Source organism: Schistocerca americana, chromosome 8, assembly GCF_021461395.2.
Source record: "Schistocerca americana isolate TAMUIC-IGC-003095 chromosome 8, iqSchAmer2.1, whole genome shotgun sequence".
Classification (NCBI taxonomy): Eukaryota; Metazoa; Arthropoda; class Insecta; order Orthoptera; family Acrididae; genus Schistocerca; species Schistocerca americana.
Window position 1 is genome coordinate 91,780,586 of NC_060126.1, and position 19,363 is coordinate 91,799,948.

The window sequence follows — 19,363 nt, forward strand, 5'->3', positions numbered from 1 at the left end:
TATACACCGCCGACGTTCCGAGGGGGCAGGGCGTGCACGCTGCGCTCTACGCGGACGATACAGCGCTCTACGGCAGAAGCATCAACGCCAGGCTGATACGTCACCGCCTGCAATCGGCTTGCGACGTCCTCGGGGCTTGGGCCACCAAATGGCGGCTCAAGTTCAACGCAGCCAAAAGTCAGGCGGCGATCTTCACCAGAAAGAAAATTCCTGCCGACCTACAGCCACTCAGCATCATGGGAGGCCCCATCCCACGGTCGAACACCGGACGCTACCTAGGCGTCACTCTGCACCGGCGCCTGACGTGGAAGTCGCATATCAGGGAAGTAAGGGGTAAAGCGCTTGGCAGATTGCGCTTGTTGTATCCCTTACTCAACCGAGCGAGGACCCTGCCCCCACACTGTGGCATAACCCTGTACTGACACTCACCAGGTCTGTGTTAAGAGTACGCTGCCGTGGTGTGGAGCAACGCTGCCGACTCGTCCATCGCCAGGCTGCAGACGGTCCAGAACAAGGCGCTTACGTTAGCGCTTCACCTGCCACAATATTTCAGCACTGGAGAACTCCACAGAGTAGCAGGAGTCCCGCTGCTCAAGCACCGATTCCGGCAGGCGGCGTATCGTTTTTACGCGGCCGCCCGGAATATGGGCGGCCGCGTAAAAACGATGCGCTGCCTGTCAGAGAACGAGCTGATACGCAACTTGGGACACCAAGTGCACTGGCGCCCGACCACCAGGTGGCCAGAATTGTTGCTGGAGTGACGGCGCGCCGCAACGTGAGAAAGGTGAACGAAAGACAAACGCAACGTGAGGAAGATACCGCCGAGAGGACTACTACAAAGCCGGCCGGTGTGGCCGTGCGGTTCTAAGCGCTTCAGTTTGGAACCGCGTGACCGCTACGGTCGCGGGTTCGAATCCTGCCTCGGGCATGGATGTGTTTGATGTCCTTAGGTTAGTTAGGTTTAAGTAGTTCTAAGTTCTAGGGGACTGATGACCACAGATGGTAAGTCTCATAGTGCTCAGGGCCATTTGAACCATTTTGACTACTACAAATTCCCCCAGGCAGAAGTAGGAAAGGTATGATCCGTTCACCCTACAACACACCGGAGCACGAAGCTCCGTGCATTTGCGTAGCGTAGCGTAGCCATAACAGCTGTCTGCAAAGCAGGCAACACAGAAGAGACGAACATAACACGCGCCATTCCAAAGATGACCTGGAGGCAAAGTAGGGTAAGCCTACTAGGACTCCGCCTGGGTATGGGTTGGTGTGCCCCTGTTGAAGCCTGGACGTCACGTCACGGGTAACACGGTATTTCGAGCCAAGATGCCATCCCATGCAGCGACGAAGCGAAGGTTGTGGCGGATCGCTATCGGTCCGAGCTCGCTCAATCGGCAGCCCAATCCAGCCCCCCACCAACGACCACCCCGTAGATGACAATGGACTCCGAGACGACTACTGTAATGCGTTTGAGAAGTAGTTATGCGGCCGCGGCTTCGGGAGCGAGGTGGATCGGCAATCAGCAGAACTTGCTGTACTGGAGGCCTTATCCTACCTGCTACCTACGAGAGACCGGCGCATGAAATCGGAGAATGAGAAGAATGCCACTACTGGGTCGGAGCGGCGTTATGCGGATGCAGCCACGGCTGTGGAAGCGAGTGGTCCGGCTTTTTGCCCGCCACCTACGACGTTACGACCCAGGAAGAAGAATACAACACGGCAGAGAAGGCGCGCGCATTCTGCAGACGGGCTTTTTCTTTTAAACGCTGTTGCACGTGCACTAGATGGAGGACCCATGACTACGAGCAATCGTGCGGACGAAGTTTCGGCTTCGCACGCCACGGCGTCTGTTTGCTGGCCCGCGGCCGCCAAGGACAGCAAGAAATCGCAGTGCATGCCTTCCAAGACGGGCACTGACACTACGCCAGTGGCAGGGGAGGGCTTTGCCCTATTGCTAAGCCTCATACCAGGGGCGAAACCGGCTGCTCAGAAGATTGAAGTGGAACAAGCTTCGCGGAAGCACCCAGCTGACGCAAACACTGTAGGGAAGCAGCCTACTCACGCTGTAATAAATTCACATCAGTCTTTCCATTGTGTGCCAGCCTAGCTCTGACGTCATAAATGTTGCGCAATACTTTTAAAATCAAGCAAATAACCTGAAACGGTTCTAGCATGTCAGGAGTAATACTAAATTAATATGTGTTGAATATCAGTTCGATAACTTCAACCATTTTCGAAATTTGGACGTTTTTCTGTAAAAATCATTGGCGCAACAGAAAAGAGGTAGAGACTTAAAAAATTAGATTTAGATTCCTTTTTCATAATAATTTAATAGAAACAGTCAGTCTTCTGGATCTCACAAATTAAGATTTTAGTTGAAATTTATGATTTTCTGGTTTTTGTCTTAAAAATTAAGGAAGCAAGATAGATTAAGTAGGCTTATGAATAAGGCTAGGATGTTTAAATTTAAGTAGAATGGAGATCCGCTATAATCATAAAGATGTGAGAAGTTTCAATTTAATAACTATAAAAATATAGCGATAGCGTATCTCCAAAGGGCAAGTTCAGAGCTCGTCTACTGCGTGTAGTGTAATTAAATTAATTCTCTCGCCCAAAATATTTGACTTAGCCACGTCAGACTTTTATTATGATTGCTTACCTGTGTGCTGATTGCACATTTAAATTGAAAGCTTTATCGGCCATTAAGAACGCTGCGCGAGAGAGTAAGGGACGCTACACGCACGCTGAGATGTGTAGCCGCGAGAAGGACGTACCTGCGCTTGCTAGCGACGCGAAGGGTGTGGCAGATCGCCGTCCGGCCGCGCTTGCGCCGTCGGTGGCCCCATCTCGCCCCCCACTTACGACGACCAATGCTATGGCTATTGATTTGATGGACACAGCTCCGGAAACCTTGAAGACAGCGCTGTCTGCTCCGCTCCCCGATTCTGAAGATGAGAGCTCCACCGCCCCTCAGCCACGAGGACGAAGCGGGAAACAGAAGAGGAGGGCAACAGCCGCAACGTCCGCTGTTCGCAGCTCGCCGATCGAGAAGAGGGCCAAGCAAGATTTCGCCCTTGACGCCGATGGTTTTGTCCCGGCCCGGTGCACTGCAAGACGCATGCTGTCTCCGACGACGCTTCCAACTGCCGTCGCCAACTCATTCGACGCGCTCGCTGACGCGCCGGACCAGCTGCCGCGCGATCCTGCGCCGAAGAAAGACTCCCATCTTGCGCCGGTGGTCCTCCAGTTTCGGCCGCCCTATGGGGAACTGCAGAAGTTGTTGCGCAGCTGGACAACGGCCGTGTACACCGTGAAGCCTGCCGGGCGTGACTTGTACAGGGTCACACTCCGCACTGCTGACGATTATCGCCGGGTCACTCAAGAGGCGTCTGAGCGTGGTACCCCATTCTATACCCACGCTTCCGCACCTGACAAGGTCTTGAAGATTGTAATCCGCGACCTCCCGTTCAACATGGAAGCCGATCACCTGCATCGTGAACTCGCTGACCTGGGCTTCTGCATCCGGGCAGTCGTGAAGATGAAGTCGCCTAAATCACGCGATGATATGCCGCTCTTCCTGGTCGTCTGCTCCAACACCGTGGAGAACCGCAAGCTCTACCAATTGACGCGGGTCGCCGACGTTCCGGTTCAGACCGAAGATCTTCGCTCCCGGAGGGGCCCAGTGCAGTGCTTTCGCTGCCAGGGGATAAATCACGTCGCGCGCCACTGCTCTATGCCGGACAGATGCGTTAAATGCGCGGCGCCCACGCAGGACGTGCGTGCCCCCGTCCGCCCACCGAGACGCCGACATGTGCACTCTGTGGCGGTGCTCATGTGGCCAGTTATCGTGGGTGTGAGGTGTGGAAGCGTGCCATCGCTCGCCAACGTGGCCACACACCAGCGCCACGTCCGAAGAAGCCAGCAACGAGACGGCCCGGCGTCTCTTTCGCGGCGGCAACGTCAGGGGCGCCCTCCACCGTCCCGGCTGCGTCGGCTGCTCCTGCCGCATCCGCGGCCGTGCCGACACGTGAGGCTCCTGCGCCTCCACCACAGCTGCTAGTGGCGGACCCGGGTACTGCCTCTCCCGGGACGTCGGCCGGACCGCGCCCCGCCAACCGCCGGCGCGGGGGTCACCGCCCCATGGGTGCCCAGCGCTCAGCACCGTCAGTCGAGCAGCCCCAGGTGGACTCTCACAGCGAAGCAGCCACGCCTCCCTCTTCCAGCGACGGGATCGCGCCGGCTGCCTCCACCGCTGACCTGGCCAACCTCGTCGCGCAGCTCACTGCCCTGGTGACCAGTGCTACAAAGTTGATCGAAGTCCTGTCGCAGCAACTCACCGCTGCAGTGCAGATGGCCTCTCCGGCCCCAACCGCTGTCAACACTCACCAGTTGCACCGTGGGCAGCGTTAAGAGGGCTCACAGTCGTCGCGTGGAATGCCAACGGCGTCCGCACTCAAGCTCGCGAACTTCGCCAATTCCTTCGAGATGAAGCCGTCGACGTCTGCCTTATCAACGAAACCCACCTGAAGCCTGGGCGTCAAACTACTCCAGCTATCGCACCGATCGACTGACGGCGGGTGGTGGGACAGCCGTTTACGTCCGCAATGGCATTCGTCATCACGTGATACAACTGGCAACGCTGGAGGCCACTGGTGTCGTCGTTCACACCTCGGCGGGCAACATCACGTTCGTCGCTGCCTATCGACCGCCGTCTCGTCCTCTGGATCCTGCTGACATCGATGCTCTGCTCTCCTTGAGGGGGCAGGTGTTCGTCGCCGGGGACTTCAATAGTAAACATGTCTCCTGGAACTCCACGACCACCAATGCCGCTGGCCGCTGCCTGCTCCGGGTAGCAGAACATCACCATGCACTTGTGGTGGGGCCGTACGACCCGACAATCTTCCCTGTCCGTGGCCTCCCGGATATAATCGACATCGCGGTCGTCAAGGGCATCCCTCATCAGATCACCGCCACGACGAGGACGGCACTGTCTTCTGATCATGTCCCAGTGGTTTTTGATATCGACCTAGACGCCCTCCAACAGTCCAGGAGAGGCATCTCACTTGCTGGCATCGACTGGGACAGGTTTCAAGCAGTCGTGACGGACTCACTCGCTGCCGCGCCGCCCCCTGCGGAGCTGCACTTCGCGGCAACCACGATCGACGCTGCCACTATAGCAACGCCGCCCCGACCTCGCACTCCGCCTGACTACTCCCGGCAGCTGCCGCCGGACATCCTTGCGGCCATCACTGAGAAGAACCGGGTCTACCGGGAGCGGCAGAGGACAAGAACTGCCGACACCAAGCGCCTCCTCAACAGGATGCGTCGGGACATCCGGGCTGCCATTGACTACCATCGCAATCGCGACTGGAATAACAAGGTCGCCACCCTCTGTCTTGACGACGGCACGGCCTGGCAGACGACGAAGCGTTTCCTACGCCGTACGCAACGTATCCCTCCGCTGCTGGTCCATGGTCAGGCTGTCTGCGAACCAGCTGCAAAGGCTGATGCCCTCACAGACGTCTTTGAGGCTGCGTTTACGCCGATTGAAGACCCGACCGACGCTGTACACGACGACCTGGTTGCTGACCGGCTCCCACGCTACTTGGAGGCACGCGACGACGATGACGTCATTGAAGAGACGACGGCGGAGGAGGTGTCGTCCATCCTGCGTGCCCTGAACCCCAGGAAAGCTGCGGGCCCAGACGAAGTTTCCAACGCCCTACTCCAGAAGTTGCCGCCGGTGCCTGTCACTCATCTCGCCGACGTCTTTAATGTAATCCTCCAGCCCTGCAGTTTTCCTCAGTCCTGGAAGCATGCAGAGATCGTGGGGATTCCGAAGATGGGGAAGGATCTGCGCCAGCCCGCGAACTACAGACCTATTAGTTTACTGCCAGCCGTCTCCAAGGTCTTTGAAAGGGTGTACATCAGGCGGCTGCAGCGCCACGTTGACGAGGAAGGCCTCCTGCCCGAAGAGCAGTTCGGCTTTCGCAGGGGCCACTCGTCAGTTGACCAACTCCTTCGGCTGGTGGAAGATGCGTTCGTCGCCCTCGAGCAGCGCGAGTTCTTCGGCGCGGTGTTCCTGGACGTGTCGCGTGCTTTCGACAGTGTGTGGCACCGCGGCCTCTTATTCAAACTTTTTGAACTTGGGGTCCCAACGTCGCACGTCCGTCTCATCCGTTCCTATCTTGCCGATTGGACCTTTCATGTGCGGGCCGCGCATGGCTTGTCCTCCGTCCACCGCATCAACGCCGGTGTGCCACAGGGCTCGGTCTTGGGGCCACTCCTTTACTCGCTGTACACTTCTGGTGCGCCGAAGAACGACCGTGTGCGGCTCGCCCTGTACGCGGACGACATGGCTCTATATACGAGGAGCCTCAATGCCGCCATCTTGCGCCGTCGTCTGCAGCTCGCCGTTGACACCCTGGCAGCCTGGGCCGTCAAGTGGCGTCTACAATTCAATGGGGCCAAGACGCAGTTCCTGATCGTCACCAGGCGACTCGTTCCTGCAGGTCTGCAACCGCTCACCGTCGGTGGCAGCCCTGTCCCATGGCGTCCAACGGCGCATTACCTCGGCGTCACCATCGACCGCCGACTCACGTGGGTTCCGCACATCCGTGAAGTGAAGACCAAAGTGCGGAACAGGCTCCGCATCCTGTACCCGGTGCTAAACCCCAGCTCCCAACTACCACCGCGGCTGGGCATCACTCTCTACAAGGCGCTGCTCCGCCCTGTACTCCAATACGCCGCCGTCGTCTGGGGGAATGCCGCCGACACGAACCTGAAGAAGCTGGAGACTCTGCAGAATCGCATCCTCCGGCTGGCCTTACACCTGCCTTACGATTTCCCCACCGCTCATCTTCACGACGTCGCGGAAGTACCTCTGCTCCGTGATCTCTTCCAGGCGACCGCCCGCACCTTTTACAAACGTGCAGGGCGGTCACACAACGCCCAAATCCGGACGCTGGGCCGCAAACTGCCGCGCAGCGTCACCACCCGCTGGCCACGCCTGCTCGCTGCATAGCTAGCACTGCAGAACTGTGCTGAGGAGACACCCAAGAAGACAATCTACATGTGAAGATGCATTACATCGGCATGCATGGGAGGCAAAGCAATAACTGCTGCGAACTCCATCACATATCGGAGGCCAAGTTATCTCCGTGCAGATCCATGCGAGACGAGAGAGTAAGGCCCCAGTTCTCTCCAGACGCTGAATAGCACACCATCTGTGTCGGGAGTCGCGTCGCGCCGGTATCATTGCTATAAACAGCCTCGGATGCCGTATTAAGTTACTCGGGATACGCGTAACCATGAAATCATTTTCAAGTGAAGTGTTAATTCTGGGATGACTTTAATGATCTATCTTCAGTTTGCGTATGTCGTATTTTCACGTGCCGCCGCGGGACAGACATTCTACCATTATTTAGCGTGGCGTTTGATGAACATTGTCATCAAATTATGGCGACCATTCATTTAAACATTTGATTTGGACAGTTATAGTTGCATCAGCGCATTAGACTCTGAACTGCTCTGTTAGTCAGATTGTGTGGATTCTTTTTTTTTTTTTTTTTTTTTTTCATCTGTGACTTTCATAATACAGAGAACGTTTTTACACGATCGTTTTTGATTATGAATCCCAGACAATCTCCTAATTCCTCAGAGCTATAAGCTGTAACTATAAATGTATTTCTCAGATGAAGTGGGCACTAAAAATTCTAATTACAGGCTTCACGTTTTGCTAATTACTTTCTGGTTGCCAATATTGTATTTAGAGAGCCAGTGTTGAGAACGGCAAAACAACAGCATAAATAATAGGAACATTTTATATAACAATTAATTCCACCCACATATGGTTAAACGGCAGGGAATTGCATAATTTCTACATTACAATTCTACATTCTACATAAACATAATTCCACCAGCCGCACCACATATGGTGCATCGGCCGGGAAACGAAACTGACTAAAAGTGAAAGTGATATTTAAATATTCGGATTCGGGAGTGAAATGCGACGCGCAACTGAGTAATAGAACAGTGAATGTGTTACGTGTGCATGTGGACGACGCAATTGGATTAACAACGCATCTGGATTGACGGAGCTGGCACTGAGTCTAGCGGTGCTGCCGGCATCGCGAGAAGCCAGTTTCGCCTCACCGCAGTCGTCCGCCGGAGCAACTGGAGCCGCGCCTGCAGTTGCGAGCCACGCAAACACACAACAGCCGTCTGCAGTTCAACACGCTGTGTCGCATCAGTAATCCTGGTACGCCGCGCCGGCAACGCCATACGTCGTGCACAAGGAACTAAGTTAAGTGAAAAGCTGTTAAAGATTTTACTAACCTGCACTAAAAGACTGTCGGAGATGGAACTGCCAGAAGAAACCGAGGTTAAACTTAAATCAGAACCTATGTCTGTTGAGGGAACTGTAAATCCAGTCAACGGTTCAAGTGTAAATATGCATGAAAATAGTAATGTTAAAGTGAAATATGAAGTATTGTCTCCTGACAGTAGTGTGGGAAGCGGCAATGATTCAATAATAGAGACCCCTGTAGTAAAGCAGAAATTGTTAATTTATTGGATGAGAGTTTATCTGATGAGTTACAAACGAAACAGTCATCAGAGTTGGTAGAGTTTAAGAAGGAGAAGTTAGATATGACTGATCAATCAGAAGTTTCATTTAGTTTTGATGATTCTGATGTTGGAGCTAGTTTTTTGTCACCTGAGTGTGATAAAAAGCCAGCTAGTGAGCAACCCAAAGATACTGGGGCTATTGATTTAAATGTTATATTACAAGCAGTAGCTACCAGTAATGCTGAACTAAAGTCTGAAATAACTCAGGTCAAAAGCAGTAATGCTGAATTAAAATATAATATAATTGGGGTAAATAACACGATTGTGGCCAGTCAAACACATTTAATGAACGATTGGAGATAATGGACGATACCTTCAAGGCTGGTTGCAATAAGTTGAAAGAGGATCTCGACAGTTTGAATTATAAAATTGATTACAACCATGAGGATATTAAGAAAAAGGTTGCTCAACAATTTTCTGAAATGTATAAAACTGTAAAATTCGAAGTTGCTGAGGTTCGCAAAGACTTCCAAATGGAAGATGCGAAGCTGGAGCACAAGTGGACAGAAAAGATAGAGGCGGAATCTGAACTGTGCTCAGATAGGTTTAAAGATATGTCAAACAGAAGTAGATGCAATCAAAACTGATGCTACTCATATTGTGTAAAGAGTAGATAATGTTGAAATGAGAGTAGAAAATATTAGTACAAACATTGCTAACATTGAGAGTAAAGTAGCTTCAGTAACTTCTGGTAATGGTAGTATGCAACAAGTTGTAGCTGCAAACGCCGCTTTTATCGGGTGTCGGCAGTTCTTGAGGTTCGATCCAGATAAAAATATCCACCCGCTAGATTTCTGGAACGATTTTGAAGATGTGATTCCACCAACTTGGTCTGAACGAGAGAAAATCTCATTTATTAGAAGCCATTTAGCAGGTGACGCCATGCGTTGGTCAGCTGATGTTATGTTGAAGTGTAAAACATTAGCGGAATTTAAAAAAATGGCTCTGAGCACTATGGGACTCAACTGCTGAGGTCATTAGTCCCCTAGAACTTAGAACTAGTTAAACCTAACTAACCTAAGGACATCACAAACATCCATGCCCGAGGCAGGATTCGAACCTACGACCGTAGCGGTCTTGTGGTTCCAGACTGCAGTGCCTTTAACCGCACGGCCACTTCGGCCGGCGCGGAATTTAAAACAGCTTTCATTAATGAGTATTGGTCTAGCAATAAGCAAAATGAAGTGTTGAGAGAATTCAATGCAGGCAAGGAATCTATTAAAGAGTTTGCCAGGTCATGGATCTCACGTTTGTCACATTTGGACGAAAAGCTAAAACCTGAAATGATAGTATTAGGTCTTGAAGCCAAACTGCCATGGTATTGGCAAACTAGAATTATATCTGCCCCTAGAGACAATCTGGATCGTTTCATTGAATATTTGGAACGTGTAGAGCGTGTGGCTGCCAATGAGGAGCAAGCACGTAATAACAGAAATGCTAATAACACTAGTAGTAATTTTAAGAACGAGCAGAATGGAAATGTAAACATCAGAACAGTAGGTGTTCGCCATCCTAAGAGAGGTAGGAACTGGAGAAATAATTATCAGAACCAACAATGGCATCCAAATGATAGTAATTTTGTTCCAAACAAAATTATGCAGGTAAACAACAGTGCGGAAAGCAATGCTGTGCCAGTTAACTATAATGGTAATAAAGTAAACAGTAGTAGGCCGAGGCAGGAAAACTAGTTCCCGTCTATGAGGACACTGGCGCTCACCAAGCGGTTACTTTTCCTAAGCCAGTAATTACAGTAATTGGTAAGACAGATCAGAATACTCAGACTGAACATGTGGATGAGGGGTCGGTAGCATCTAAGGATACAGCAGAAATATTAGATCACTCACAGAAAGCGTCTCTAACAAGGTATCTATCAAATACTAAGTGGGAAGAGAAAGAGAAGGCGCAGCAGTGTAATGGTAGGGAAGAGCTACAAAATACTGAATTTTCAGGTGAAGAAGCAGAAGAAATTCATGCTTATATTTACGATGAGGATGATGTGTTCTTATCTAAAGTGCCTGTGCAGGATGTTGATACTGTACTAATAGATTTAGAACAGGAGGTAAGTGAGAATGCAGAGGGTAGCCTGTTGGGGGTCGATGAACCCAGTAGCTGTGACCAGTTGTCACTTGAGAAGGAACCCGGGGATAATAATGAAAGTGGTTTAGCTGTAACTAGTGTTATGCCCGGTCTGGAGGCGCACAATCGCTCAGACTACAGTAATTTAGGTCATGTTCAGCAAACTAAATGTAATGAAGTCGTGCGGTGTTTCGATTTGAAATTAATAGACCGACTGGAAAAGGCAGCTGAAAATGTAATTCAGGAAACTCGTACACACTTTGACCTAAATGTAATGAAGACAGATGTCGATCACTTTAGTTGGAGACAAATCAAAAAGGAACTATTGGATGAGTTTGAGGAACCACCTGTACAAACTAGAATAAGCCACCCTATAATAATAGTGAATATGTTGGGTATCAATGTACGTTCTCTCTTAGACAGTGGAAGTGAGATGAGTGCGATATCTCAGTCCTTCCTTGATGCATTACCTGGTAAAGACAAGCTTACAGTAATGAGGGTATCAGGACTGAGAATAATTGGTGCTACTGGCAAGGCGTCAAAAACGGTAAAGCAAAAAGCTTTACTGCCCTTTAACATTAATGGTAATTTAATTGATCATCCATGTTTAATTGTAAACAATCTCAGTATTGAGGTTTTAATTGGCATATATTTCTTGTCGAAATATCAGAGTGTTGTTGACTTTGAAAGAAGCCAGTTAAAAATGGTCTTGCCAATAACCGGAGTGATTACGGTACCTTTTAGTGATAAACATGTAGTAACTAATGATGAAACTTGGGAGCTGCCTATACGAGTTCTGAAAAAATAGGAGATATTGGGACGAAGGTGTTAATTTTAGTAAAAGTAAGCTAAACGCAGAAGAAGAAGAAGAAGCAATTATTTTGGACAAAATAGAAGCTAAATTGCAGGAAATCGATAAAATTTCAGCTAATCAGAAGGAAGAACTGAGACAGGTTTTAAAAAGGCATCATAAGGTATTTTCAAATCGACCTGGCGTGTTCATAGGTAGTGAATGAATTCTGTAGGGAGGAGGTTGTTCTGTAACCTCTACACAGTGTGGCAGCTGTGCAGTCCCAGCTGTGTGAGATCTTCTTTCCCATTTCAGGTCTCTCATTCTTCATCTTTCCTATCCACCAAAATTTCGGCTCTTACTCTCAAATACTAAAATCTTCCGGTACGACTATCAAGCCAGCACTAAGCTAATGAATTCTGTAGTGAGGAGGTTGTTCTGTAACCTCTACACAGTGTGGCAGCTGTGCAGTCCCAGCTGTGTGAGATCTTTCCATTTCAGGTCTCACTCATTCTTCATCTTTCCTATCCACAAAAATGTCGACCCTTTCTTTCCAATATGAAAATTTTCTGAAACCAATGAATTCTATAGCGAGGAAGTTGTTCTGTAACCTCTACACAGTGTGGCAGCTATGCAGTCCCAGCTGTGTGAGAGCTTCTTTCCTTTTCAGATCTCACTCATTCTTCATCTTTCCTGCCTACAAAAATGTTGACCCCTCTTTCCAATACGAAAATTTTCTGAAACCAATGAATTCTATAGCGAGGAGGTTGTTCTGTAACCTCTACATAGTATGGCAGCTGTGCAGTCCCAGCTGTGTGAGATCTTCTTTCCCGTTTCAGATTTCACTCAATCTTCATCTTTCCTATCCACCAAAGTTTCGACTCCTTCTTTGCAATATAAAAATTTTCCGTCATGGCTATCAAGCCATGAGTTCTGTAACCATTCTATCCACCGATTAGTGAAGAAAATACCTAATGTGACAAACGTAACAGTGACATAAACAGTAGAGAAGTGTGATGTAATTAAGATACAAAAGTATTTGAGTAACAAGTATGTATAGAACCTTGGTAATATTATAAGTATAAAGTTGTTGTTTTATTGGAAATGGTCCACCAACAGTAATTTAAAAAGATACACAAATTCGTGCACAAGCAGGATCTGAAGTGGCAGTGAAACCTATTGTATGCTGTAGAGCTAACTAATAAATAGTAAGAGAGAGTGCTTAGTGTTATGAAAAATATGCAGACAAGTTGTAAGAATAAACTCACCTTGTGTAGCAAGGAATGGCAGTGTAATAGAATTGAACAGTGTTTGTAGTTAAGACGTGAAGGACACGTCTTTGAAGTATTTATAAGGTTGGAGCTGGCCATTATTTTGGTGTAGAGTGTGACAGGACACACCTACATGTATTGGGGTTATGAGTTGGAGGCGTGAATGCGACCATAGGTACCCTTCATGGTGTCCTATAGGTTTAAGGAATTTAGCATTACGCTCGTCCATAATTACTTAATGCACTTTAGTGGTAGGTCTACCTGTGGTTTCAGCGTCCGATCGAGTGGAAATGGATTGCCACGTGAGCAAACTGATCAGCTGCAATACACTATAGATATGAAATAAATGTGCTATCCTATGCTTTAAATGTTAATAGAGTGAGTGTTAAATAAGTACATACACTAGCAACATAATTGAATAACATAATGGCAGACGTGGAACACTATTTATAGCTCAGCATAAATACATTTCGACGATGTAAGTACATAATTGCAGATGTGGAACTGACACAGCAGCAGAGGACCAATAAGTGGAGTTAGTAGTCAACTAAACGTAGTGTGTTTTGAACACTCAGAACTGTACTATTACCACAAGTTACTCACATGTACAAAGAAGCTGAGAAGACAACTACTGATCAAATATACTATCTCTAAGAATAAGGTAATCAAAGATGAGTTAGGTAAGTAAATAAAATACAAATGTATCAGGAATGTACCGAGCATTGGTTCAGTGTTCCGGTACAGAAATAATAAATTGAAATTAAATAGGATTAATGATTGTATGACCTGACATAAATTTTCTCTAGTACGTGACTAACGGCGCTTTGAGCCATTTGTTTACCGATTTTATGACAGTTAAGTAACCGCAGAGTAAAACTGAAAAAGTTCTGTTAACTTTGTTCCAGTAACATATTGAAAGATAAAATGTATATATCCCCATTTCATTGTGACCCACCTTCAGATAATAAGTGAACAGAGTCTGAGGCACTCTTTTTGTTTGTTCTACAGGACAAACCAGATAATGGCAGCCTGGTAGCTGCGTGAAAGCGTGGAGTGACTTGGACACAACTCACAGTGACCCCTCCCCTTTCCCTATGTACTTTAGAGTGAACGTGAAGGAAGCACACCATAGCGACTTCCCCTCCTCTACCCTTGTGAATGGAAGTGTAGAACGCCAGCCAAAGCAGCTACAACCACGTGTGTAAAAATGAAATTGTCATGATTATAAAATTTTCTTTCAGGTTTAGAAAAGACTGCTAAGATATAATCATCCGTTTATGTATCATGAATAACTGTGTTATATTCTTTGAATTTGTGTATGTAAAAAAATGTACTTAATGGATTTAAGATTTTCATAATTTTACATATTTTTGTGTGTTTGTCTAAGCCAATATGTATGCCAAAGTGTTTCATTGATTTTGCTTAAATTTTGAGGGATAATATTGCTTAAGAGGCAGTGAACATGCCAGTAATTTAAATAACCGAAGTAAGTAATCAGTTTTCTTTTAATATTTCTATATGTTTACATTTCAATTTTAATTTTTCATAGGGAGTTAAGCTGTACTCTTGCTTCCCTTTTTGTAATTAAATTTTTTTTCGTTCATTAACATTCAAAAACAGAAAATTTAAGTAGAGGGTGATGTAGGGAAGCAGCCTACTCACGCTGTAATAAATTCACATCAGTCTTTCCATTGTGTGCCAGCCTAGCTCTGACGTCATAAATGTTGCGCAATACTTTTAAAATCAAGCAAATAACCTGAAACGGTTCTAGCATGTCAGGAGTAATACTAAATTAATATGTGTTGAATATCAGTTCGATAACTTCAACCATTTTCGAAATTTGGACGTTTTTCTGTAAAAATCATTGGCGCAACAGAAAAGAGCTAGAGACTTAAAAAATTAGATTTAGATTCCTTTATCATAATAATTTAATAGAAACAGTCTTCTGGATTTCACAAATTAAGATTTTAGTTGAAATTTATGATTTTCTGGTTTTTGTCTTAAAAGTTAAGGCAAGATAGATTAAGTAGGCTTATGAATAAGGCTAGGATGTTTAAATTTAAGTAGAATGGAGATCCGCTATAATCATAAAGATGTGAGAAGTTTCAATTTAATAACTATAAAAATATAGCGATAGCGTATCTCCAAAGGGCAAGTTCAGTGCTCGTCTACTGCGTGTAGTGTAATTAAATTAATTCTCTCGCCCAAAATATTTGACTTAGCCACGTCAGACTTTTATTATGATTGCTTACCTGTGTGCTGATTGCACACTTAAATTGAGAGCTTCATCGGCCATCAGCAAAGGAAGCAATGATTTATTCAATTACTAGCCCAGCGGCTAGTCGTCAGAGCCGATTTGATCAGGCGTTCCCTTAGCCGTCCGCACCGCGGCTTTATACACTCCTGGAAATTGAAATAAGAACACCGTGAATTCATTGTCCCAGGAAGGGGTAACTTTATTGACACATTCCTGGGGTCAGATACATCACATGATCACACTGACAGAACCACAAGCACATAGACACAGGCAACAGAGCATGCACAATGTCGGCACTAGTACAGTGTATATCCACCTTTCGCAGCAATGCAGGCTGCTATTCTCCCATGGAGACGATCGTAGAGATGCTGGATGTAGTCCTGTGGAACGGCTTGCCATGCCATTTCCACCTGGCGCCTCAGTTGGACCAGCGTTCGTGCTGGACGTGCAGACCGCGTGAGACGACGCTTCATCCAGCCCCAAACATGCTCAATGGGGGACAGATCCGGAGATCTTGCTGGCCAGGGTAGTTGACTTACACCTTCTAGAGCACGTTGGGTGGCACGGGATACATGCGGACGTGCATTGTCCTGTTGGAACAGCAAGTTCCCTTACCGGTCTAGGAATGGTAGAACGATGGGTTCGATGACGGTTTGGATGTACCGTGCACTATTCAGTGTCCCCTCGACGATCACCAGTGGTGTACGGCCAGTGTAGGAGATCGCTCCCCACACCATGAGGCCGGGTGTTGGCCCTGTGTGCCTCGGTCGTATGCAGTCCTGATTGTGGCGCTCACCTGCACGGCGCCAAACACGCATACGACCATCATTGGCACCAAGGCAGAAGCGACTCTCATCGCTGAAGACGACACGTCTCCATTCGTCCCTCCATTCACGCCTGTCGCGACACCACTGGAGGCGGGCTGCACGATGTTGGGGCGTGAGCGGAAGACGGCCTAACGGTGTGCGGGACCGTAGCCCAGCTTTATGGAGACGGTTGCGAATGGTCCTCGCCGATACCCCAGGAGCAACAGTGTCCCTAATTTGCTGGGAAGTGGCGGTGCGGTCCCCTACGGCACTGCGTAGGATCCTACGGTCTTGGCGTGCATCCATGCGTCGCTGCGGTCCGGTCCCAGGTCGACGGGCACGTGCACCTTCCGCCGACCACTGGCGACAACATCGATGTACTGTGGAGACCTCACGCCCCACGTGTTGAGCAATTCGGCGGTACGTCCACCCGGCCTCCCGCATGCCCACTATACGCCCTCGCTCAAAGTCCGTCAACTGCACATACGGTTCACGTCCACGCTGTCGCGGCATACTACCAGTGGTAAAGACTGCGATGGAGCTCCGTATGCCACGGCAAACTGGCTGACACTGACGGCGGCGGCGGTGCACAAATGCTGCGCAGCTAGCGCCATTCGACGGCCAACACCGCGGTTCCTGGTGTGTCCGCTGCGCCGTGCGTGTGATCATTGCTTGTACAGCCCTCTCGCAGTGTCCGGAGCAAGTATGGTGGGTCTGACACACCGGTGTCAATGTGTTCTTTTTTCCATTTCCAGGAGTGTATATAAGAGCGCTGCGCGAGAGAGTAAGGCCCCAGTTCTCTCCAGACGCTGAATAGCACACCATCTGTGTCGCGAGTCGCGTCGCGCCGGTATCATTGCTATAAACAGCCTCGGATGCCGTATTAAGTTACTCGGGATACGCGTAACCATGAAATCATTTTCAAGTGAAGTGTTAATTTTGGGATGACTTTAATGATCTATCTTCAGTTTGCGTATGTCGTATTTTCACGTGCCGCCGCGGGACAGACATTCTACCATTATTTAGCGTGGCGTTTGATGAACATTGTCATCAAATTATGGCGACCATTCATTTAAACATTTGATTTGGACAGTTATAGTTGCATCAGCGCATTAGACTCTGAACTGCTCTGTTAGTCAGATTGTGTGGATTCCTTTTTTTTTTTTTCCTTCATCTGTGACTTTCATAATACAGAGAACGTTTTTACACGATCGTTTTTGATTATGAATCCCAGACAATCTCCTAATTCCTCAGAGCTATAAGCTGTAACTATAAATGTATTTCTCAGACGAAGTGGGCACTAGGAATTCTAATTACAGCCTTCACGTTTTGCTAATCACTTTCTGGTTGCCAATATTGTAGTTAGAGAGCCAGTGTTGAGAACGGCAAAACAACAGCATAAATAATAGGAACATTTTATATAACAATTAATTCCACCCAAATATGGTTAAACGGCAGGGAATTGCATAATTTCTACATTACAATTATACATTATTAAATAACAACCTTAATTTCCACCAGCCGCCCAACAACACGACCACAACCAGCACGAAACGAACTGCCACACGCGCCATCAGCTGCGCTCCCACACTCCGCACGCAACAAAAGGCATCAAGGAAGGGGACCAGGGCCCCGCAAACGCCAGACGAAGACGGCTTCGTGAGGCCGAAACGCAAGCACACCGCCAGGGCGGTGGCGCTCACAACAGCTGACAACATCGACACCATCAACCGATTCTCCGACCTCACAAAGGAAGGTGGGGCGACCACCGACAATCAACAACAGAAGAAGACGCCCCTACCTCCGTCTATTGTCATCCAACACACGTGCGCCTTCAAAACTTCTGAAGAGAAGATAAATTCGGTCGTGAAGGGCAGTATCACAACTGGCTTGACAGGACGCGAGCTGCATAAGTTGTCACATACATGACCGAAGACTACAAAGGGCTCATGGACCTCGCGAAGGAGGGCCTGCACTGCTTCACCAACTCTTTGGAGCTGGTGAAAACGCTGAAGGTGGTCTTCCGCTAACATCCCTTCAGCATGGACTCAGCATACTTGAAAGAGCTGCTAGAAGATATGGACTACAACATTCGCGCTACCTCGCGAATGAAGTCGCCAAAATACAACTCTGACACACCACTCTTCCTTGCCATCCTCGATGACAACGTGGAAAATAAGAAGATTTTCCAGATCAAGCGAGTAGGCAGTGTCGGAGTTACGGTAGAAAAACTTCGCAGAAGAAGGTCTGAGCAGTGCTTTACTGCCAGTGGCTTGAACACATCCCAAGTTCTGCCAGATGCCCCCCACAATGAGTGAAGTGTGTGGGAGCACACCTCAGGTGGGATTGCACTATCCCAAAGACAGATCCACCACGATGCTGCAACTGCCAGGAGCAACACGTGGCGAACTACCGTGGCTGCAGCTCCTTCAAATGCGCAGCCGTAAACCAGAGAAGGAGTTATGCCACAGTAACGAGACTAACGCCAGCCAGGCCAACGCAACAACGTCCAGCCGCCGCCACAGACGTCCATGGCCGCGGACGACGGACGGAGCACGCTCCTACCGCGGCAGACGCTAACGGGAGCGGACTAAATTCGAGTGCGACATGTCGCAGCAGACGGACGTGCGCGGAGCGAAGGGCGTGGCGGATCACCGTCCGGCGGGGCTTGCCCAGTCGGCGGCCTCATCCGGCCCCCCATCTCTGACGACCAGGGCTATGGAGGAGAGGAACAAGAATATGGCAGACCCGGCTTCGACTATGGACTTCGAGGTGGACGATTTTTCGGATACTTCTCTCAACGACAACGTCGTCGTCGTCGTCCAGCAACAGACACCGTCGACGGCGGCCTCTCGGAAGAAGAGGGGCACTGACAGCAGTTCACACGCTGCCGATGTGCTGGATGATGGCTTCCGCAAACCACCCAAGAAACGTCAAGCGAGGGCGACGCAAGCTCAGCCGCAAGCAGCGGAGATTCCGGTGCACAACCGGTTTGATGACATTGCTGATGATGCAGCTAACGCAGGTCTCCAGCACCAGGCGCAGCAGCAGCAACAGCACCCACCACAGCAGAAGCGCATTCCGCCGATCGTTTTGCAGCTTCTCTCGTCCTACGAGGATTTCTACGAGTGGTTGAAGCAGCACCTGAAGCAGCCTTTCACCGCGCGCCTGACGGGTGGCGACAAGCTGAAGTTGTCCGTCTCCACCCTTGACGATTATATTACAGTTATGAACTTCCTTGGCGCGCAAGGCATTCGGAACTATACTTTTCCCGTCGACCGATCGCCGACCTTGAAGGTGTTTCTTCGAGGGATTCTTGAGTCCCTCCGTAACGACTGGGTCAAGGAAATGTGGCCTGTGCGGCGGACGACACCCAGCTAGCTTCCGGTCGCGTCCCAAACATAAAGAGGCCAGCCGACGGCAACGAGGGCTTCCCCCTCTCACCGCCAGGGATCGCCGCCGAAGGACTGCAGTCGTCAGCAGCACTGCTGCCAGCTTCCACAATGCGGGCGCCCAGCAGCGGGGACAGGACTCTCTC

General features: G+C 49.0%; 1 protein-coding gene across 1 annotated transcript; it reads left to right on the forward strand.

Moving 5' to 3' along the window:
• Positions 1-2,746: 2,746 nt before the first annotated feature.
• On the forward strand, positions 2,747-17,754 carry LOC124545584. The gene is made up of 3 exons (XM_047124532.1): positions 2,747-3,674; positions 3,770-4,341; positions 17,347-17,754. The coding sequence occupies exons 1-3, from the start codon at positions 2,747-2,749 to the stop codon at positions 17,752-17,754; spliced, it is 1,908 nt and encodes a 635-aa protein (XP_046980488.1).
• Positions 17,755-19,363: the final 1,609 nt, after the last annotated feature.